The sequence below is a fragment of the Mirounga leonina genome, unplaced genomic scaffold, assembly GCF_011800145.1.
Source record: "Mirounga leonina isolate KUSES-001 unplaced genomic scaffold, KU_Mleo_1.0 Mir_234, whole genome shotgun sequence".
Lineage (NCBI taxonomy): Eukaryota > Metazoa > Chordata > Mammalia > Carnivora > Phocidae > Mirounga > Mirounga leonina.
In genome coordinates this window covers 768504-792624 of record NW_023270620.1, presented here as the reverse complement: position 1 = coordinate 792624, position 24121 = coordinate 768504, and the positions used below count along the sequence as shown (strand labels likewise).

Genomic DNA, 24121 nt, shown 5'->3' with positions numbered 1-24121 from the left:
TCCCGGGATCGAGTCCCGGATCGGGCTCCCTGCTCGGCGGGGAGCCTGCTTCTCCCTCTGACCCTCCCCCTCTCATGTGCTCTCTGTCTCTCTCATTCTCTCTGTCTCAGATAAATAAATAAAATCTTTAAAAAAAAAAAAAGAAGACAAGCCACACAGCCGCGGCCTGTACAATGGCACAGTAAACAGTATTCAAGTGGCCTAAGTGGACGCACGCCTCCCCGTGCCCCCAACAACCGAGGAGCTCAGCAGTAGGGCGCCCGGCTGCATCTGGCATCGCTGGGGGCAGGCTCGTTAGGATTTAGTCATTCCACGTAGCAGGCTGATCCCCGAGGGGTGATTATTCACTAACACGTCTTTGACATGCTTGCATTTATACCAGCTACCTTGAGAAGATTTTAGAAGAAATAAAACAGATTTTGCCCTGTTTTATATAGAAACAAAACTACAGAGACAAAAACGATAAACGTGGCAGAGCCGTGATAAAAATACTTGCTAACTTATATTGGCACACATAGGGGCCAGGTGTTTTGCATATGTTATCTCGTTTCATTTAATCTTCACAAAATCCAGTGAGGTAGGTATTATGATCATTTATTCACAAAAAGGAAGAGTTCCAAGATTATTTTTACCGCCACAGAGACAGTGACTGGGTATCTTTTGAACTATGATAGCTCCAGTGTGCAGCTCGGGCCCTGGCACACAGCAGATGCTCGAGAGCTATTAGTTGAATGAATGCATCAAGTGAACTGCTCAGCCAGCAAGGCTCAGAGCCGGGAATCTCCTGTTTAAATTGCCTTTCTTCGTAGTATCCAGACTAGGCTCAGTTCTGCCTTCCTTCTGATTCTATATCAAGTGCTTGTTTTGTCCACTGACTCTAACCTTTCGTCATCCTTCTATAAAGCAAATTTCCCTCACTGACCATTGCCAGGGCCAGCCTTACAGATGGCCCCCAAAGATGCCCTACCTCCTGGAACTGACACCCTTGTGTAGTCCCCTCCTCCACTGTACCGGGGTCTGTGTCTATGTGACTAATAGCATCCCACGGCAGTAATGGTACAGTATGTCATTTCCAAAATTAGTTTATAAAAGATGGCCTCTCTCTCTCTCACATCACTCTCAGAGAAGCAACCTGCCATGTCATGAGGAGCCCTAGGTAAGTAGGTTCACATGGTAGAGGAGCCATGTGAGTAATCTTGGAAGCAGAATCCCTACCCCAATCAAGTCTTTGGAGGCTTCAAACAGCCCCAGCTGATACCTGATTGCAACAGTCCTTGAGCAAGAATTCCAGAACCACCCAGGAAAGTTGCTCCCAAATTCCTGATCCTCAGAAAATGTGTGAAATAATGAACATTTGTTGTTTCAAACTGTTAAAATTTGGGGGAAATTTGTCATGCAGCAATAGATAACTAATACAATCACAAAAAGACACAGATAAGACAGGCTAGATGAGGGCGCCTGGGTGGCTCAGTTGGTTAAGACAGGCTAGATGAAAATCATTCTGAAAAATAACTCAAAAGTCATACTCTAATAAAAGTGATTCACAGAATCCTCATAGTCAAAAGGCAATAGCACAGTCGGTTTTGCTGCTGGGTGGGACATGGACACTCGGAAGCAGAACTGGTGGAAGAAGAAGTGGAGGTAGCCCCAGAAACTACCTGTATGGTTTCTGGATTGAGAAGCTCAGGAAGTCCCACCTACTCGAAACTTTCCCCTACACCCAAACTGACATGCTCTGATCCTGAAATTTTACTATTATTAATTTCAAGAGACCTCAATGCTAACTTTAACGTATTTTTAACACATTTGCTAGCAGCTGAGGAGAAAGGAACCAAAGGGAAAAAGAGGCAAGGACAGATATTGCCTAAGCATGACAGATACTGCCTAAGAAAGGTGCAATGATTTGAATGAACTCAGGACTAGTTTGAGAACTTAAAAAGACCAAGGAATACCTGATGTAAATAACTCTAAAATATGCATATTTTTAAATTAAACTGTTCTGCAAATGTTCAGTAGTTTCAAAAATATCCAAATAGTAAGTTCAGAAACATAGACGGTTTTTAAAATCTGCATTTACTCCTTTATAAATTATCTCAACTCTAAGGTATTCCAGCACAGGGGTTTAGAGGGTGGGCAGGGAAGACAGATCACCTGGATTCAATTCCTACCCAGCTACCTACTGGCTGTGTGGCCTCAGGCAAGTTACTTACACTCTGCGTATCGGCGTCCTCATTTGACAAAGGGAGGCAACAATTATAGCACCTTCCTTATAGGATCATGGTAAGTATTAAGGTTGTAATACACATAACCATTTATTGGCACATAGTTAAGTATTCGGTAAGTGTTAGCTACCATCGCCATCATCATTATTAAGGATTAACTGATATATTTCAAGGTTATCACTATACATAACTTAAGGGTATTTCTATAAATACTCATTTGACCTGCCGATAAACTACAATCTGAATTAAAATAATAAGTTGCTAAGTAATACAATAATTCCTCTACTCCCCACAAGAATATGTGGCCACAGTAGGGCTAGTATTTAAAACTTCATAGGACCAACTGCTTGTAATTGTACTTCAGTTTAAACTTTTACCTACTGAAAGACAAGTATGTACTTTGCTATAAGGCAATCCATTAAAAAGTCTGTAAGTTATTTAACTGATACTTCTGTGGTGTTACTGAAGAACTCATTAGACAGTTGCAATTAATATTCTGTAATAGATTCTAGAAAAATCTAAAAATGTCATTTATATAAATCTGATAGGAAGAAACAGAAATAGAGAAGAAACTGAATTAGAGAAAACTATTTATAATTTTAGGTATAAATGAAAAATCCTTTTGATATTTCTTTTTTTTTCTTTTTTCTTTTTTTGGTTGCTTGGTTGCTAGGTTGATAAGACTGCAATTTGAATGCTGCATCAACACCATTTAAGACACCTGTGGGGCGCCTGGGTGGCTCAGTTGGTTAAGCGACTGCCTTCGGCTCAGGTCATGATCCTGGAGTCCCTGGATCGAGTCCCGCATCAGGCTCCCTGCTCGGCGGGGAGTCTGCCTCTCCCTCTGACCCTCCCCTCTCTCATGTGCTCTCTCTCATTTGCTCTCTCTCAAATAAATAAATAAAATCTTTAAAAAAAAAAAAAGACACCTGTGGATCTCAGTGTCTTGATGACAACAGAGAAAGTCTTGTCTGTGCTTTAAAAACATTCAAGTTGCTTCTCTCCTAGGGAATCCACATCTGATCTTCCAGCTCTGCCATTTTGAAATATCATATGTCACCAGAAGACTCCAGGATAGACTGCCTAAGACTGTCCATTCTCGCACAAGGCAGAGGAAGGAGAGATAATAATGTGTAATAAAATAGCTCTCCTGGTAACAGGAAAACTAAACTGACATCAGAATTGGGACAAAGCCGTGCTGACATCACAAGTCTGGCTCAATACCTAGTGCTCTCTCAACTTATTTAGGCCATCCCCACAACCTGACATCCCTCGTGAGGTGTACCAAAACCCAAATGTTTTTCCACATGCTCCTTTTTCTTATAACACCAAGCCACCTTTTCATTTATATTGATAATATACTGCAAAAAAAGTCCCAGGGAAGGGATGCCTGGAGATATGTCCTTAAATATATCTCTGAAATTTCCCAAGAATTCAGTGTCAACTTTGAATGACAAAATTCTGTACCTAAATAAATAATTTTCTATGAAAAGAGCAGAAATTTTTAAAATCCTGTAAAACCCTGAGTAGGTCAAATATTTTTTCAAATATTACATTTTTTTCCTTTGCTGTAATAAAATTAATATTTAATAAGAATCACCCATTTTTTATGGGGTCTAAGAATTCTTTTGGTTCATTTTAAGCCACATCTTTCACGGTTAGAATTTTCTGGTTCAGTTGGAAATATTTTTCAGAAGTCTAAACATACAGTTCAACTAATTATTCTGAAATGTGTGCATGTGGGAAGAATTGTTTTGCTTACGAGATCCTTCAATAATTCATATATTTAAATCATCATTTCCAAAGCAAATTTTCCAAAATCAAATAAATTGCAAAACTACAAGTAAACTAAGTCTCTAAAAAAGAGTTCCAATCCTCTGCCAAACAGACCTCAAATTCTTAATCCCTTGTCCAAAAAAATTGGACCAAGTATTGACGTTTTCCACCAAGCAAGCCACATAGCCACAAATGTTTCTCATTTACTCCACTCCTGGGACATACAGCTCAAATAAAAAATTTCCTGAATACCCCAAATTTCAGATACAATTTGGAATGTAAGTGATTCATAATGTTATGCAGGAAACATTATGATCTTCTCCTACCAACTCAATGTTTCTGGAATGCAACCCTCAGGAGATTATCCCAACAAATCAGAAGGCTGACATCACCGTCAGCCTTGTGACCCAACTATTATGTCCTCTGCCCCTAGCTCAGATGTGATTTTGAACCCTGAACGTTCTGCTACTCCAGCTACCGTTCAAGTAAAACAGACGCTCCACCAAGGGAGCTACCAAAGATCCATACTGTGCTCCATGGCAAGTAACATGGTTAGAGTGCACTCACCCCCCTCTAAAGAAAGGCCAAAACTATGTTAAAAGAAATTAAAGGCACTGTCATCACTTGTGCACCAAAAGACTCTCCCAGTGGCCTCCAAACAGATTCTAATTAAATTTGAGGGTGAAATTTCACAGAGCCTCTAATTAGTTTATGAATCCTCTTCTAACCCCATCCTGCTTCACCTCCTCTTAAATCAAATAATAATTTCTGGGAGTATCAAAGTTGCAACAGTCATCCCTCATAGATTCCTTCTTTCTTTCAAGGAAAGAAGCACAGCTGACCTAGCGGAAGAACAGTACTGTACTGAAGACCCAAATGAACATGAGAACTGTCTAAGTCTTAGCAACTGCGGTGACTAAAAAAGAGAGACATGCAGGTGGTCCTATATAATGAAATAAAGTAATAGGGCATGGAGGTGCGAATGTGGGTTAAGAGAAGATGGAGATAAACACCTACTGACATAGTAGTCCATTACCTAAAGGGATCATTACAAGCAAAATGTACAGTGAAAGGGAACTCTTCGACAAGGCTTATCTGAGAGAGCCTGACACAAAACTCAAAGCTGAGCGGGAGACACCTTGGAAGCTGGGCGAATGGAGAGAGTTACTGGTGCTACAGAAATAACAGCCAATAGGAAGAAATGTCTCGAACACAAGGCATCTGAGCAAAGGTGAAAGTTATCATTTAAGCATAAGGAGAAAAGAATCTAGTTTAAATAGAATAACATTCTCTAAAACGCAATAATAAAGAAACAACACAACACAATGGGTTTGCCTAAAGTAAATTTCATGGGTCTGTAGGCTTTTTGATAGCGGTAACATTCACAAGGAAACACTAAAACTGAGTCTGTAGATTAAAATTATGAGGTAACTGGGGATGCTGTGAAATGACTGCATCAGGAAACCACGAAAAAAAATACAAAATACTTGAAAAAAAGTTAACGTCTACACATTTAAAAAGATCAGTTGACATCTGTGGTTGGATCAATGTATGTCATGGATAATCTGAAAAATGACTTGAATATCTCTAACTGCCGAAAGATCCTCTTTTCCAGCCCAACGTAGCCTGATCGTAAGAGGCATCTCTCATTTATCCAGACAAAAAAAGACAGTAATCACACTGGTCATCCGATACTTATTTGTACTGAAAAAAACATTGGTTAGCAAATAACATCAGGAAATGTTATATTCTAGATGACGATCTTTTCTGGTTACTCTAAAACCTAATTCTGTGCATTTTCCCTCTTGTGACTGTTGGTTTACACTCATAATTGAGTGAAATCAGCACAAGCCTCAGCAAATTATTAAACTTAAGAGTTTTTCTGATTTGCGTAAATGACATGACGTTTATGAAGCTTCTAGAACGGGACACATGGTAAAAACTTAAGGAAACATTAGTTCCCTTATTCTTTTCCTTCTCTCATTTCTGCCAACCATAGCTTTGCTTCTTCTTTTGCAGTTTAGGAACCAGGAGCTGTGTTTTCACATGCGATCAGCCAATTTCCCAAAAGAATGCAATGTTTCTTTGTTCTGTTAATCATCTGATCAAAGAGTTTTAATTAGAGGACCCCTCTAAAAACTTATTGCCTTAACTTTTTCTCTTCTCGGCCTAATTTCTACTAAGGAATCACCTAAGTTCAATCATAGTTTCTATCAGAGCCCAATGTTATGTGCAGCACTATACTAGGATAGAGGGATACAGAATTCAATAAAATACGGTTTCTACTTAGGACGGTTAATTTCATGTGTTAACTTGACTGGGCAATGGGATTCCCAGATAGTTGTTCAAACATCATTCCGGGTGTTTCTGTGACGGTGTTTTGGCATGAAAATAACACTTAAATAGATGGACTTGAGTGAAAGAAATTGCCCTCCACAGTGTGGGTGAGCCTCATCCAGGCAGTTGAAGGCCTGAACAGAACAACAGGGTGACCCTCCCCCAAATAAGAGAATTCTCCTGCTTGATGAGCTTCAAACTGGAATATCTGTTCTTCCAGCCTAATGGCATGTGAAGTGGGAAATTGGTTCTTCCTTGTTCTACAGCAGCCCGTGGCCTCTAGACTCAAAGCGTGACATTAGCTCTGCAGACTTTGGATTTGGCTAGACTCTTCCATAACCACATAAGCCAATTCCTTAGAATAAATCTCTCTCTGACAGATTTAGATTTAGATACAGATATAGATATATAGATATAGATATATAGATCCTATTGGTTCTACTTCTCTGGAAAACCCTGACTAATACACTATCCTCAAGAAGCTCAAAATCCAGTCATGGGGATATACCCAAGTAAACCTTCTCCATGAAGCCTTTCCCAAATAATGACACAGAATACTGTACTATGAGCCAAATAAACGATCAAATAAAGAAACCATCAATAAATGTTCACTGAATAAATTATAAGTACTTGAAAACAAGACCTGTCAAGGACAATATCAGACCATGTAACTCATTCCCCCAAGAATTCTCATAAAGAGAGTGATCTGGTGTCAATTTACAACCAGACTTGCCCCTTTCCTGCATATGCTGAATGAAGAGATTTCTCTGCTTTACGAGTTAGTTACTGTTATTTGAAGCAGATCACTGGGAATAAATTTAAAACAGGGAGTGCAGTTATAAATTAGTTCATTCCCCTCACAGTGCATAGTACAAATAAGAAGCAAATAAGCTCACTTGAATGGCAGCCAAGTTCTTCTGCTCCTGAGATGGTGCCTCATGAACAAAGCGAAGCCAGTTGGAGTGTCGTGGGTTGGTGGCATCCAATATGTATAGAACTTCTCCATTACTCCCACGAACCTGAAACATAAAAAGCTCCTGAGTTTGTACCTGAAGTCAGTATTAGTTATACTAAACATATTAAGGGTAGGATATGGTATTTTTTTTCATAAGTATATACCTTTCTTATTGACAGGTGCTGAAATGATGCTGGATTAACATCCACTCTTCCCCTTAAACATACGTACAAACAGAGCCTCCTATTTTATTTGGCAGATGTCTAGATGACTCACAATTGCAAGCAACTCTCAGAAACATCCTGTGTTGATAGCTCTTTTCTGGTTAAAATTATTTGTTTGTGGGTATATTTTAATATATGTGTTGCAACTGCAATCACTCAGGGGATAACCGTAATTGCAACCTGTCCCCTTTTTTTCCACAGAGGAGGGTGATACTGCTTTGTTCCCAGTTGAGGGGGGTGGAGCTCGAGCAATCCTTTCAATTTCTCTCTCCACCTGTTTACTGAATCATTTCCATATGAGGAGAACTTGCTAATGAAACCAATGGAAGCTGACATCCACTGAGCCACATTTTCACAATTTTAACTAGTTGATGAATAAAACAGGTTCCATTTTGTCTTTTCATGGCCTGTTCATGGCTTGCTGAGGATGGTGGGCCCTCTGCCTTGTGTTTCATGCCATAAAGCCTCCTGGTCAGACCCACTCAAGATTCGGTTGGAGGGAGGGAGGTGACTGCCAACACAGTGGGTAGTCCATTGGACATTCGTGAATCCAAGTTGCTTCAAATGGAGCTTCTCCAAAGCCCCCACACTGTAGGTTATCAGGCACTGCTCAGTTTAATAATGCATATATCAATCTCCATTCAACTCGCTCTGTGTTTATATTCAATTGAAATCCAGGGGAGGAGGAAAGAAGGAAATGAGTGATTAGCACTTCAGATCTCTAACACCAAGTAACACAAATATAAGAACATAAATTCACCCTTGCAGACTTGGGTGGGGATAAACAAATTCTCCATTTCCAAAATCTTATTTAATAAAATACAGCACAACCAGCCTACTAAGGTATGTATTTTCATGATACATTTGGACAATCATGCATTCCCTGGACATAATCTCTTGAGTTCCTGCCATGGGCCAGGTACAGCTTCAGTCTCTGGGACTCTTTCAGTGAACAAGACAGATGAAGCTTAACGTCGCAGCACTTAAGAACAAACAAGCATAGAATATAACTTCAGGTAAAGAGAAGAGCTGTGAAGACAACTAATGCAGAGCTAGAAGAAGCAGACTGAGCAGAGCAGAGCAATCTCAGAGAAGAGGGTCGGGCATAGTCTGTCTGATGAGGTGACCTGAGAAGAGCTCTAAAGAAAGCAGGTGCCGGCCAGTGGCCAGTGGAGGGCTGGAGAGAGTGCTCCCAGGAGGACGGAACAGCACAGAAAAGGCAAAGAGAAAGGCTCTGGGAGTGGAACAGAAGGAGCCAACCAAAAAAAACGAGGGGCATCCAGATCAGACTACACAGGCCCAGTCACACACTGATGTACAGACTAGGAAAGCCATCTACAGAGGTCACGTTACCCCCAAAAACTTACATTGAAAAATCTGCTACACGCACTACAAAAACTTTTATGTCAGGATTTTAGCATCTATTGTCCAGAAGAAATAGTTTGCCTGTTCCTACTACCTTATACATTCACTGCCATGTTTCTCAAACAATTCCTGTTTTCTTCAATGCCAAAGCATCCTCAATAATCATTTAAAAATCTCACTAATGAGATGCCAGACCTCACTGAGGAGGAATTTATTATTTAATATTATAATTTGATATTTTATATTATAATTGCTTAATTATAAATCTGAAATTTGATATTATAATTGCTAAAAGAAGAATTTAGGACTATAAACACCTACTATTTATCTCTCACATGTTGAGGTGTGAAGCTATGGAAATTTGTAACTTCTCACTGAAAAAACCTCATGGTGAGAAGATCTCCTTTGGGAGACACTTGAAAATTGTACTACATTCCTGCTTACCCCTCAAGGCGGAACCCTCACTGCCCACTGCCTCACTGCCCACTGATAGGCAGAAGCTAGACTCGAGCAGTAGAAGGAATATCCCTAAGGCAGAGTCCCAAATCCTTGGAGGGGAATGACAGAGACAGGAGGGGGAGGCAAGGACAGTGATAAATAAGCTACACATTAAAAGCCCCAGGGGCATGACATCCTGACCTTGTGGCTTCCAAGACCTTGGGGCAGACAGATCAAGAGCCACAGGTGCAGAACATGCCCTCTCTTCCTCCACCTCTGCCACAGGGTAACCCCTAGGTTCATTATAATGCATTTGCATTATGGATACAGCCTCCCTTCCCCCCCAAGGAGAAGGCTGCCAAGAAGGTTCTGGCATAAACCTCATAGGGTCAAACGCCCCCTCCCAACCTGTAGGAGGAGTTACCCAAATGACTGGAAGCAGCCTCCATTAGAGACCACCCCACAGTAAGTCATAGCTCCTCCCCACCCTGAGAGACCCAGTAATACCCAATCCCAAAACAACCTAGGGGCAGGTTCCACCTCTCAGAATCTGCCCCCTCTCCCACCTTGAGAGTATTCATTCCCTTTAATGAACTGCTTTGTGCTTGCTACTTTCCTTCTGGCTGTCTTTATTGGAGTGCAGATCCCCACATAAATCTTCTGGGGAATCCAAGGACTGAGACCTCCATTCACACAACAGACTCTCTCTCACCCGTAACACCACTACTGTTGAAATCCACACAATCCAGCTAATTTTATGTGGGGAAACACCAATGGCTCTGTCAGTGACATATCTCAGTTTGAGAGGATTGCACTACTTACAGAAACTAGTCAATGGCCCTTCTAAGTCAGACATTTGTCGCCTGGTATTAAGTACAGTATATATCAGATGTGTTTGACATTTGGAATTCTTTCTTCAAAGATGTGAAATATAACGAAGATTTCTCCATGATTTACAGTGAGTACATTTTACCAGGGGCATTGTTTGTTCTTCGTATATTTCAGCTTTCTCCCAGGCCCTTTGGCTCCAACTATGTCCAATTATTCACTATTAGTGACTCATTTCCAGTCCATTAGATGTAAGCACTCTCTGGTTGTCTATAACCTTCTCACACCATATTACACCTTAAGAGACAAGCACAGTTTAATTTCACATTAAAACTCCGATGATACCTGTCACTTTCAATACATCCAAATTTATTTTTTTAAGATTTTATTTTTATTTATTTATTTATTTGTCAGAGAGAGAGACTACAGTGGGGAGAGTGGCAGGCAGAGGGTGAAACAGGGTCCCCGCTGAGCAGGGAGCCTGACGTGGGGCTGGGTCCCAGGACCCTGGGATCATGACCTGAGCCGAAGGCAGCCATTTAACCGACTGAGCCATCCAGGTGTCCCTCAATACATCCAAATTTATATATTGGTTCACTTTTACTTATAGTCTCATAACAACACTATATCATAAGCAGTAATGTACTATAGTTGCTTACATATTCATAGTTGAGATAATTTTTTGTGGTCATTAACAGACCCACTGCCTGTTTATTTTATTCTAAACACCTTTACCCAAATGACTTTTCAGTTCCTTCACAATCTTTGCAGGCTACCTGTCTTCTCCAACTTTCAAATGCTTCATTCCCCTATCCCAGTCTTCAACACTTCACTGAAACTCTTAGATTATCTGCACACATAACTTGTATCTTCCCACCCTAACCACAGCATTCTCCTCATGAAATATCTAAAAGAGACATTCAAAGATAATCTAAGCCATCCTTCCTCTCCAGAGAAACCAAGTAAAAACTCTCCATACAGATGGCTACTATTTTTTTTTTAAAGATTTTATTTATTTATTTGAGACAGAGAGAATGAGAGAGAGAGAGAGAGCACATGAGAGGGGGGAGGATCAGAGGGAGAAGCAGGCTCCCTGCCGAGCAGGGAGCCCGATGCGGGACTCGATCCAGGGACTCCAGGATCATGACCTGAGCCGAAGGCAGTCGCTTAACCAACTGAGCCACCCAGGCGCCCCAGATGGCTACTATTAAAGTCTCCATTTATCTATTTTTAATTTGATACTGAACCCTGAGGTAATAAATTGAACATTTTTAAAGTCTAACAAATAAAGAAGATATTCCTCTTAGTATCATGTTCTAGCATCTAACTAAGCTCTGCAGCCAAAGTGTATTTTTTTCCCTGTCAAAAGTGGACTTCCAAATACCATCATCTTTTATTTGAATTTTCACGAAAATGAAGTGTATTGGTTACTGTCCTACTGAGGATCGTCTTCTGCATGCCTGGGGGCCTGTAATGAAGTGAATGTTCTCCTCTTGCAGTAAAAACCATCTCAATCCCAAACCCTGTTTGATCTGCACAGACTTCCTAAGCCAGTTACACAAAAAAAAAATTAGCTAAGGTGGGAAAGGGAAAGAATCCCTCATATAAAAATGAAAATATTCACATTTCCATATAGCTGTTTATATGTCTATGAACTTGCCACTTAATATTAAATGTAAATTAGAACTGTGTAGGAATTTGGCAGGTTCTAGTCTCTGTTAAATGCTACTGACAACACTTTTGAAGTGTTCAAGAGAATGTGCTACTATGGATCTGTCCCTTTTTTCAGACCAAAGATTAGTAGTACTAAATATAAGTCACACTTGATTTTGTCTTCCCACCCAGTAAAGAAGAGACGAAATCACACACACAAAAAAATTCAGCTCAATAAGAAAAAAATCCTAACTTGTTTTTTTTTAAAGATTTTATTTATTTATTTGACAGAGAGGGTGAGGGAGAGAGCACAAGCAGGGGGACTGGGAGAGGGCAGAGGGAGAAGCAGGCTCCCCACTAAGCAGGGAGCCTGAAGTGGAGCTCTATCCCAGGATCCTGGGATCATGATCTGAGCCGAAGACAGATGCTTAACCAACTGAGCCACCCAGGCGCCCCTTAATTTATAAATAAAAGGAAAAAACTGGCAATAGGTTACCAGTACAAATTTTCTTTCCTTAAAGTTAAATATTTTCTGTGTTAAACTGGGTCAACTATAGACAGAAGAGCTTTTTATTATTTGGATAGTTAATTTTTACAAGAAAAAAAATCTACAGCGTTATTTACTCTATTATTCTGAATGCCTGGGGAATTTTTTACTCACTATATAATAGGACACCAGGGCAAAGCTAATCAGTCATATTTGTCCCCAGACATGGAAAAATGTAACCAGTAGAATTTTATTTAAGATATGGTAAAATTTAACGGCAGTGAAGTACAGTCGGTTCCAAAATATATAGTAATAATGTCCTTAATGAGAAGTCGCAGTATGTGATATGATTTATTTATTAAATAAAATATATTTCCCTTCCTATCTTTCAACAAGGCTTTTCAAAGAAGCTAGTTTTTTTTTTAGTATATGTGCTGCCAAAGCGAGCACTCAAAGAACTAATTTTAAGCACTAAGATTTAAGGTATGGATATCTTTAGAGTATACAATGTCATCATATTTTTATATTTAAATTACAGGCATTTTTTCCCGTGATTGTTTTGAACTGAAGTTAGGTCAGATGCCCTGCCTTCAGTGTCTAATTAAACAGATTTCAGGATATATATGGAGGCACAAAAAAACAAGTGTGCTCACATAATCAGTTCTGACAGCACAATATTGTCAGATTTATTTTTTTTTAAGATTTTTATGTATTTATTTGAGACAGTGAGAGCAAGAGAGATCACAGAGGAAGAGGGAGAAGCAGACTCGCTGCTGAGCAGGGAGCCCGATGTGGGGCTCGATCCCAGGACCCTGAGATCATAACCTGAGCTGAAGGCAGACGCTTAACTGACTGAGCCACCCAGGCACCCCACTTTGTCAGATTTAAGCCGAAGAGACACACTTTCAGAAATCAGCAAGGATTGTCACTAGGAAACTAGTGATTTATGGTTTCTAAACAAAGGGCATGGGGTTTTTTTCTGTTGATTTTCCAAAGGGATTCCTTTTAAAATTCTTGCTTGCGGGTGCCTGGTGGCTCAGATGGTTAAGCATCTGCCTTCGGCTCAGGTCATGATCCCAGGGTCCTGGGATCGAGTCCCGCATCGGGCTCCCTGCTCAGCGGGGAGCCTGCCTCTCTCTCTCTCTGTCTCTTATGAATAAATAAATAAAATCTTTAAAAAATAAATAAATAAATAAATAAATAAATAAATAAATAAAAATAAAATTCTTGCTTGCTTTGGGCTATACACACATTCGCACATACACACACACACACATACACACACATATCACTGTGGCATATCTGCTTATAACTCCCCCCTCCCAAACTATCTAATCACCCCAACCATGGAATCCCCCATCTTCAGATGGAAAAGCAGACAGAGAGAAAAGAGGTTTTTACAGATCCCAGTCTCTTTAACTGAACAGCATTCAGAATATAATGCACAGGAAGTTAAATAACTTAAGAGGATGGATGTGAAAAATTAAGTCTGTTTTACATTACAAATAATTAGTGCCCTAAATATGTCAAGCTGAAAGGAACGTCAGAAAAGTATTCTGGAGCGGGGAAAATGCCGGACTAGGAATCAAAAAGTGAGGTGTTACGCAAGCTCTGACTGTATCACTGTGGGTGAGTCATTCCCTCTCACGGGGTTGAGCCACGGTGACCTGACCTCCAAAACAGGGATGATAGTCCCTGCTCCACGACCTCTCAGAGACTGTGCGAGCATCGAATGAAGTTCTAAGATGCAGGACAGCACTGTATACCAATGGATATGTGCAATCACAAAGTATTAGGGAACAGAGGCTCACGGTGGCTCAGACACCTTCAACACAAGCCCTGCTGTCCAATGGCACAGCTGGGAACATATGTACCATTTTTCTGCAATGCTAACTTCTTCCAAGGAACAAACATGAATGACACCCTAACAACCGCGATTCAAATGCAAACACATATTCAAATAGCCTCTGCCTGAACACCCGAAGTAAGAGCAGGTGCCTTTAGAACGAACGTAGTAGCAAATCCAGGTAACCGTTTCAGCTGAATCGACACTCTGACCCTCAGTCAAAGTGGTACATGTTGCTCTGTGACCAACTGCCATCAACTCCAGCTCTGTCCTCTTCAGTGGTTTTAATTTCTCTTACACATATGGACCTTCAGGTTTCTGAAGGCAAGAGTCCTCCCTTCTCTTTGTTTTCTCTTCTACAAGACAAGTAACACATTCCCTGTCTGATGTGATTTAGGTTCCTTCGCTCTCCTCGTTGTGCTCTATAGACGCACACGGATCTGTCAAAGCTCTCTGAACATAGGACATGATACGGCATACAAAGGGCCGTATGACCCACGATCTGGGCGTCACGTCTACTGATGCAACTTCAAATCACAAAGGCTTTTTTGGCTCCATATCCTACATTTAACTGAGGTTGCCTTTATAATCAACTGACCTGCATCAAGCACGTTCTCGAGATACAGTCAGACACAAAGACAAGTTTAACTGAGCAACTCGGTCGAGTTTACGTAGGTAGGTAAATCCTACCTATACTTAGGCAATTGAGCATTCCGGGCTGGAAACTTTTTATTTGGGGATGATCTCAATAAATATTTTATTCACTTAAAAAAAAAAAAAAAAAACTGCTGTTGCCTTTATTTCCTTTGAAAGTTCAAAAATAGTTCAGGAGAGTAATGAGAGACTTAATGTAAAACTTTTAAAAGCACTCCTTTTTTGAGTCTTGCCTTGCCTTTCACATTATTTTGAAAATTGAGCTATTTTTTTAAAAGAAGGAATAACTGAAATAAACTGAAAGAGTGTATCATCTTTTCCACTGTAAATTTATGAGACAGTGTAGCCATTGTCCCTTCACAGTGTAGCCATTGTCCCTTTCTATAGTTTTACAAACATGTTCAGGTATTCAGATTTCAGTGACATTTTGGATAGACAAGTTTTTTATGCATAAAGAGTAAGTAGGGGCACCTGGGTGGCTCAGTGGGTTGAGCGTCTGACTCTTGATTTCGGCTCAGGTCAGGATGTCAGGGTTCTAAGATCCAGCCCTGCATTGGGCTCTATCCTGGGCATGGAACCTGCTTGGGATTCTCTCTCTCCCTCTCCCTCTGCTCCTCCCCACTCCCTGCCTCTCCCCCCACTCACTCTGTAAATAAATAAGTAAGTAAATAAATAAATAAGTAAATAAATAAATAAAATCTTTTTAAAAAGAATAAAGTAAATTCATCCGACATTAGCTTATTATACCCATTGCTTTAGGGGTTTTCTGTAAAGAATATGGAAGGGTTAGTGTGTGAATACTGTGGCATCTATTTTGACAACTTAGTGGCTTATTTGTTTACTGTTTGATTTTTTCAGGATCATAAGGCAGATGACTTCTCTATAAGTAAAGCGTTATTTCACAAAGTAGAAAACCACATTAATAAAGTCAGTATGTCTCCTGACAGTTTGGTAACACCCATCAGATCCATCAGAAACAATTCACAAAACTTCAAATCTAATTAATTTTATGAGACTATAGTGTTGCCCCATTGTTTAATATAGATTTGAAACTTACATAGACTTAAAGCCTTGAAGTCAGCTTCTGGAGAACATTCCCTATGGCATATTAAAAGGGTATAAAAAATGTGCCAAATAATAATAAGCAAATTGGAGTAGCAAAATTCTAATCAGACATGAAATCATTGGAAATAGTCGGTTGTATAAAAACAGTGACATTCTCCAAGATCCAGAGATCAAAGTTTTGATGCTATTTTTAGAATAAGATGCTTTGTATCTGAAACTTCTAGGCAAAGGTTATGGAAACACTGAATAACAAAGAGCAGAGTGCAGTCCACAGGGAGAAAAAAATGAAAAAAAAAAATCTACTTTTCCTTTGATCCCAATCATCTAACCCAAGTTCCACTGCTATAGTCAAACTGTTTTCAGGTTTTTTTCTTAAAGTACATGGTTTTTCTACAGGCAATTAAAATTAAATCCACTCAATCCATTTAAATTAATTATATTGTCTTCATTCACATCTTTAAAATGTACATAACTTAATACAGACCAAATGAGTTGTCTTCATGTAATGAACTTAAGACAATAAATGTTTCCCAATTACTGCCGACTGTCTCGCTGATACTAACAGGAATTGAAAAACCAATGTCTACAGGAAAGAAACAGTAAACAGGAAGAGATACGCCTAGCATTCAACTTGGGAACTTTCATATATAAAAAGGAGACCTAAAGAGAAAGGTCCTTTGGAATTAAAAACCAGAGTTAAGGAGAGAATGAAAGATGAGTGGTAAGTGTTGATTTAGGAGCCCTGAATGTTGGTATCTAATATCAGAAAAATAGGGTATAGAAGGAGAAAATATGACAGACTATCCCTCTAGAAGCTTTGATTCCAAAGTAGACAAAACCATACAGACAGGCATATTTCAGGTAATTACAGGAAGGAATACAGACACAGAATTTAAATAATATACATGCTATATGTAACAAAGAGGAAAGTAGACAATTCTCAAATCTTCCTTCCACACATCTAGCCCATCAGGTTGGTTGGCCAACAACTCACGACTCTCCATCTTTGAGTCGTATCATGACACAGTGGAGAGATGGCAAAATATGACCCTCACATATAATTCACAGAAGGCCCTTGCATGTCACAGAACAGTATCAGTAAAGGTGATTTGCAGCATACCACCTGAGTTAAGGAGTGTTCAGAAAAAGAAGTCTTCTCCAAGAAGGTGATCTCTACTTGCTCCTGAAACATTTAGGTTCCTCACTCAAAATTTCTAGCTAAAGCTCTTACTTCCTATCATCCAAACATAAACAGAAGAACTGGCTCAAAAGGGGCCACATATCTATGTTGTACATGCTTCTCTTACTGTAGCTCATTTTCAAGAATTCTGCCAAAAGTCTCATGTTGCCAGGAGGCAGGGTCAGTGGACTTGGAATATCTCCCCATTACAGACCAAGCTGCATCTGGCACCAGTAACTGCTCTGGCAACCAAAGGCCTGGCAAGGAATGCTGTCCAAACCTTGGACACAAATATTGCAATAGAGGCTGCTTTCTGATTAAAAAAAAAAAAAAAAAAAGCTGGGGCTTTTCCCTTGATCGGATGTTCTTGCAGCTGGTATTACATATCCAGGGGCCCAGGGAGTTGATGGAACCAAGAACTCACCCTGAAGGGGAGCCCTTCAGAAAAGGACTCTTGGGCACTCCAAGGGATCTTTCAGGAATTGTGGTCCCTTCCAGAGATGCGGGCCTAACTGGGCCACCTGGGTGGGCCCTCCGACTCCACCACTGGGGACCCTCAGTCCTCACTCTCCAATCTCCTCACCTCTGAGTCCAGTTCATGGACTGTTTAAGAACATGGACAGACACTGAAATTATCCAGTCTGCTGTTGCCGATTCAACCCTGACATCGACACTACTCTGACTCTGTATCGCAAAATCCTAAAATTGCATTTTTGATTTGTTCCTCCTATGGGACAACCTCTCATTCCCAATCTAGTCCCTAAATGACTGCCCTCCTACCCAGCTTGTTTTATACCCAGTGTAGTCCTTCTAGTCACTGGATTCTTTTTCCTCAATTCCAACCTTTTTTTTTTTTTTTTTGACAGAGTTGCAGCCCTGCACTGTTGGATTTGCCCCAGGCCAGATGAAGGCCAGTCCTGCCCTGGTAGCTGGAACTCCTTGGTCCTCTACATTCCATCAGTCCCACTTCTCTGGGATGTGTAACCAGAATGGTGGATTATACTCCCCAGGCATCATTTTAGACCCTCCTCATTGAACAATCTCCTGGATTCTCATCTACCCTTGTCTCATCTCAGCTCAAGCCACTCTACCCTCTTCCCACCGCACTGAGGTCTCAGTGTGAGCACCTGACAATTAGTTTTTCTGACTGTAATGTAAATGCCTGACACTAAGATTTGATTGCCTCCACATCTACTTCAAAGATCTCCATCTTGAATGAAGACATTGACAGCCACAGAGCTAAAGAGCCTGGCTGTCTCACCCATAAAGTTCTCTTTTTAGAGAGCTTTGGTTGACATAGATAACTGACCTTCTGACCACTTGTTTTTCCCTTCCCATGCTTTAATCCTCACCCACTCTTATGTTTTGAATTCATAAAGAGTGAGCCCACAAAACCCTAGACACCCCACCCTCAACTCCAATAAAGGCAGAACCCCATGTTCACGCTCTTTCACACACTCTCTCTCAATCCCCAGGACCTCACTGGTATGCCATGTACCCTTCCAGAACCCACAAGTAATAAACATTTTTTCGAAGCTCCCTGATGGTTGTTGCTGAGGTTCATCTTGCAATCATAATAAGAACCATAAGGACCAGTCCAGCCACAACATTGTCCCCAGGTTGGGGAAATGTCTCTGGAGGCTAGCCAAAAGGTAGCATGGACCCAGGTGAGTTCCCTCAGGCATTCCTCCGGGATGCCCAGCACTACTATCCATAGGCTGAGACTGACCCAAACACAGGCACACCCCCATACACACATGGCCCAGGCTGTCCAAAGCACATATCCCCTGTCTGGAGCAGGCAATGGCGCTCACGCTTCCATCTGAGAGATGCTCACGTCAGTCAGATTCCATAATGATGAAAGTCTCCCATCTGGATCAGTATCATGTTACTTCTACTGAACATATGCTTTGTATTTAGTCAAAGTCATTCTCTGAAAACTGAAACATAAAAGGATCCTGCTTTAAAGAACAAATAAGGATAGTAATAACAGCTAACAGTTATTGAGTGTTTATTATGTGTCACACACTTGGCTAATAAGCACCTTTACACATAATATACAATATATTCCTCAAAACAACCCCATGAGGTGGGTGCTATGTATTAACCACATTTAACAGATAAGGAAACTGAAACACAATCAGAATAAATTATCTAAGGTTTCCCAGCTAGTTAAGTATTGATGCTAGTGTTCAAACCAAGGCAGTTTGGTTCCAGAGCCCACCACATTATACTAACTCAATATCCTGACAACCTTGGTCCCTAGTTGCCAACTGGTAAGCAGAATTCTAAGAATCACTCCTCATGACCCTTGAGAATACCTTCCAGTTTGAGTGTAGGCAGAGCCTGTGAGGACAGTGAGTTATCACTCCTCTGATCATGCTATATCACAAAAGGGAGAATACCCTTGGGGAGCCTCACTAATCACTCAAGCTGTTTAAAACCCTCGAATTTTCTCTGGCTGGTGAGCAGAGAAGTCAGAGAGCCAGGAAGCATGAGAAGGCTTTGACATGAGAAGGATTTTCCATTACTGAGATGGCAGGGATACAAGGCAGCCCGATGGGGAACCCTGAAAGCTGCCTCTGACCAGCAGTCAGCAACAGAACATACACCTCAGTCCCATAACCTCAAGGAACTGAATTCAGCCAGCAACCAGAATGAGCTTGAAACAAACTGATCATCGAAACCTCCGGATGAGAATGCAGCCTTGCAACACCTTGCCATGGCCTTGAAGGACCTTAAGCAGAGAACTCGCTCAGACTTCTCACCTACAGAACAGTAAGATTTAAAAAAGAATGCTGTCTTAAGCCACTAAGTGTGTGGTGATTTGTTACAGGCAAAAGTAGAAAATACCCAACTCCTGGTACCAAAACCTGTATTCGTTTTCTACTGCTGCACCACAATTACCACCAACAGAATAGCTTAAAACAATGCTCATTTCTTACTTCCTAGTTCTGTAGATCAGAAGTCTCGATGGGTGGGCCTGGATTCGCTGCTTAAGGTTTATGGGGAAGACCCTGTAGGGATCTGCTTCCAAGCTGCTTCAGGCTGTTGGCCAAATTCCAGCTCCTTGAAGCGGTCTGACCAAGGGACACCCTCACTGTCTTGCTTCTTTCACTTCAGATGAGATGATAAATGGTGATTTACAATCTGCATATTAGTTATATAAAAATAATGCAAATGCCTTTAAGCATAATATAAATGTTTAATGTAAGAGATTTAGTCTTATATTAAATGAAGGAAGGGAGGAAAAGAATAGAGAAGGGACCTACTACGTATTATTTATAAATTTTAACGCTAATTCTTGCATTACAGACATAATCAGTTCCCCTCCTAAAATTAAAAAAAAAAAAACATGTTTCTGCATTCCCCATTTCATCAGTTTTTCCCAGATCTTAAACCTTCAATTATGTTTTTTTTTTACATTTATTACACAGCTGCCAGTGTCCTTTCACCAGTATAACAGAGACATCAAACTCGCATCAAGAATTTAACACACAAGGAAACCACCGACCATAAATATTTTTCTATTACTTTTTCACCTCGTAAAGACATAATAAACCATTAAAAATACAGATGTAGAACATAATAAAGAGAAGAAGTTGGGGAAACATGCTCAAAAGGTACTATATAATATTGGTTGAAGGTTTTTAAAAGTGTGCTTACAAAGTTAGGGCTTTCCTTGAAGGAGCGTTTTTAAGTTTGCAACAAACTACTTTTAAAGATAACTCACCTAAAGTTACAAAGTGATAACAACACCTTCTTTTTTTTTTTTTTTTTAAGATTTTTTTTATTTATTTATTTGAGACAGAGAGACTGAGAGAGAGAGAGCATGAGAGGGAGGAGGGTCAGAGGGAGAAGCAGACTCCCTGCCGAGCAGGGAGCCCGATGCGGGACTCGATCCCGGGACTCATATCATGACCTGAGCCGAAGGCAGTCGCTTAACCGACTGAGCCACCCAGGCGCCCGTTAACAACACCTTCTTTGTCCAGAGATATCTCACTTCACTGGCAACTGCTAACACAAGTGAGAAAAACTTGTTCTGTGCATACACAAAAACTCTAATATTAAACTCTCATGATCAGCTCACTAGACCCATGACATCACCTTCCAAATGTGTTCACTGGGGGAGACAGACAACATCAGGATGTCGGAAGCAATGAACTCCTGCAAACAGAACTACTTATACATGTGGGTAGTATCATGTTCTGTCTCACGAATATACATAACATTTTTTTTTCAATAACAAAGAGTTCCTTACTGACTCTAAAACCTACTTACTGCTTTACTCATATATTGTTAGCCTATTATACTTACCTTTAATGGTTTTCTCCTATAGAAATACCTATAGTTCTTGAGCTTTTACCTAAACAGAAATTGGAAATGTTCCTATCCAACATCACAATTCTTTAACCAGATGTTTCTGAAAGCTGATTTTTTTAAATTTATTTTAGAAAGATAATATAGTGCATATACTGTTTACATAACATTTTCTACAGAGTTTGGAACACCATCCCATAATCAGACACATTCATATTTCTGCACTAAATCCATGAATAGTCATGCTAAATAGGATAAAAGCAAAAGGCTACAAACAGCCTTACACAAGTTCAAGTCAGGTTTTGCTGCTAAATAAGATATATATCTTACTTATATTTGGTTTTCAGAGCTTTGGTTTTAAGGAATTTGGTTTTCAGAGCTTCTTGGAGTTCAGATTTCCATATAAAGGTCTATGAACCTAGAAGTAAAAAAGAGTGCTTAGAAAACCCGTTAGAGTCCTTTCTCTCTATAGAGATGTGATAAATTTATTAGGATGACAGGTGCTCTGGCAATGGTACCAAAGGAAAATGCAATGCCACAGAATTAAAGAAATGTGGGAACAGAGGTCCTGAACGTGCTAAATCTGTAAATGGTTGCATGGATAGCAGGTACTCTTATATAAAAGGGCTGCTGAGCACTACAACTCTTAAGAAAACAGATTTTCTGGGACTCCTGGGTGGCTCAGTCGGGAAAGTGTCTGCCTTCATGATCCCAGGGTCCTGGGATTGAGTCCCACATCGGGCTCCTTGCTCATCGGCGAACCTGCTTCTCCTTCTGCCTGCCACTTCCCCTGCTTGTGCTCTCTCTCTCTGACAAATAAATAAATCTTTAAAAAAAAAAAACAAACAGATTTTTTTTGTGGAGAACTACTCCCACACTCCCTTTGACCTGAAAGTGACGTCCATAGATAAAAAATAGGAAATAATACTAAGATCTACAGTCTCTTCTATACACAAGAATATATTCCTCTCCAGGTTACCTGCAATCTACTTATTAATATGCAAATTGGAGACAACTTGCAAATCCTGGCATTATGTCAACATAGCCCTCTTTTGGGTTTGAAATTTCTATGAGATTCGTAAAATACAAAGCCATCTTAAATGTGGACAAAAGAATATGTGTTTTGACTGATCTCTAGGGCCTAACAGAAGGGAAGATTTTGGGAAAACATGATTCGTTAATCAAAAGTTAAAAAGTAACAAATATGCACATCAAAGGTTTAATTATCTAAGCTATCCTAAAAATTCTTCAAAGAACAAAGCACTTTCAGAATAGTCATTTATCATACAGTAAAGGAATTATAGGCCAAATCATTAGATGGAATTCACTCAAGTCCATGAACATTAATCTTCTTTATATAAAAAGAAAACATGGAATTCCTCAAGTATAATTTTATGCAAACTTTCAACAATGTTTGGAGAGCCTCCACTGCATACAAAGAAGTTACATGAATGCTAGTGTTTTTGACTTGTAGAAAATACCACACCTAACTTAAGGGAAAATTCATTAAATCTCCTTTTTTATATTAAACATAAATTAGAGCTACAATTTGTTACTAAAACAGACCAAAAACTGAGTAACCACACAACAGCTTATATACTTAGATACAAATCCATCAAGCTGCTCATAAAGAGACTTCTATCCTGCCCGTTGTTCTCACGTTTAATTTACCACATAATAACAGCAAAACGTTTTGGCAAACATAAAAATGCAAACTACCCTGAATACAAACAGAGCCTGTGTTGCTATAATACTAAAGAATCAACAGATGGCTGGCATCAGGAGTCTGGCACAAATACAAAAAAACTAGAAAGACAAGTAAATAAGAAGACAAATGTGTAGAAATTGAACAAGGTATGTTTGAACCTCATTTTCCATATTGAAAAAAAAATCCTCATGTCAACACAAAAGTGATCTGGAATCTCTGTTAGGATCTACACATCTGAGGTCTTGGAAATACTCAGGCTTGGTTAAGGGATGAGTGAATTACAGAATAGAAAAAGCCTGCCAAACTCTGCATGAGAACACTGTGTAAGGAGACTGCACATTTTTTAAAAAGAGGAGGGAGGAAGGAAAGACAAAAGAGGAAGGAAGAAATGGAAAGGATGAACAAGGAGGAGGAGGAGGAGCAAAGGGGAAGAAAGTGAAGGAAGAGGAAGAGGAGAAGCAGGAGGGAGGGGAGAGGTTCAGCTAACCTCTGACTCCGAGATTCAGCCTACACATTTCAACCAGATTAAGGTTGAAGGTTTCTAGAACAATATAATGTTATGGCCTAAACTGAAAAAAATACACATACTCAACTCTTCTATTATTCCACAGTCCAGCATGTGGGGACAGATACCCTAAAGTGCAGTAAAGTCAGAACAGTAGCCTGCCTTAAGTATTCGGAGAGCAGTGAGGAGAAGCCCCTACATCAGCCTGGCAGGAATAAGAGGCAGGAATGGAGTGAAAGAAGGGCATGGTCCAAGTAAAGAGACTAGCAGAGGCAAAGGCACATATGGGGAGGGGAAAGTACTATAAAATTATAATGAAAGAGTTAAGTGTGAAGCAGGAACTCTGAGGACAAGTGTAGAGAGGTTAGCAGTGGGTCAGGTCTTGGGATCTGTATAGCACTTGGAGGCACGCTGGAAAAAGACTGTAGGTCACCATCAACCCAGAGTGGACTCTTGGCACTCCAGACTCTTCCTAATGGAAAAATTTATTAGCTCAGAGTTCTAGGTAGGGTTCAGACTGGGCAGGCAAAAATGGACACTACTAGATTTCAGGCTTTT

At 40.1% G+C, this 24121-nt stretch overlaps 1 protein-coding gene across 2 annotated transcripts in view; it reads right to left on the bottom strand.

The window, feature by feature from the left end:
* The window catches only part of PRDM5 (PR/SET domain 5), a 196796-nt gene that overhangs the window by 131942 nt on the left and 40733 nt on the right, over positions 1-24121 (bottom strand). For both annotated transcript variants that reach the window (XM_035029313.1, XM_035029314.1), the window contains exon 3: positions 7232-7354. In XM_035029313.1, the coding sequence (XP_034885204.1) occupies positions 7232-7354 (123 nt within the window). The remainder of the gene's footprint in view (positions 1-7231; positions 7355-24121) is intronic.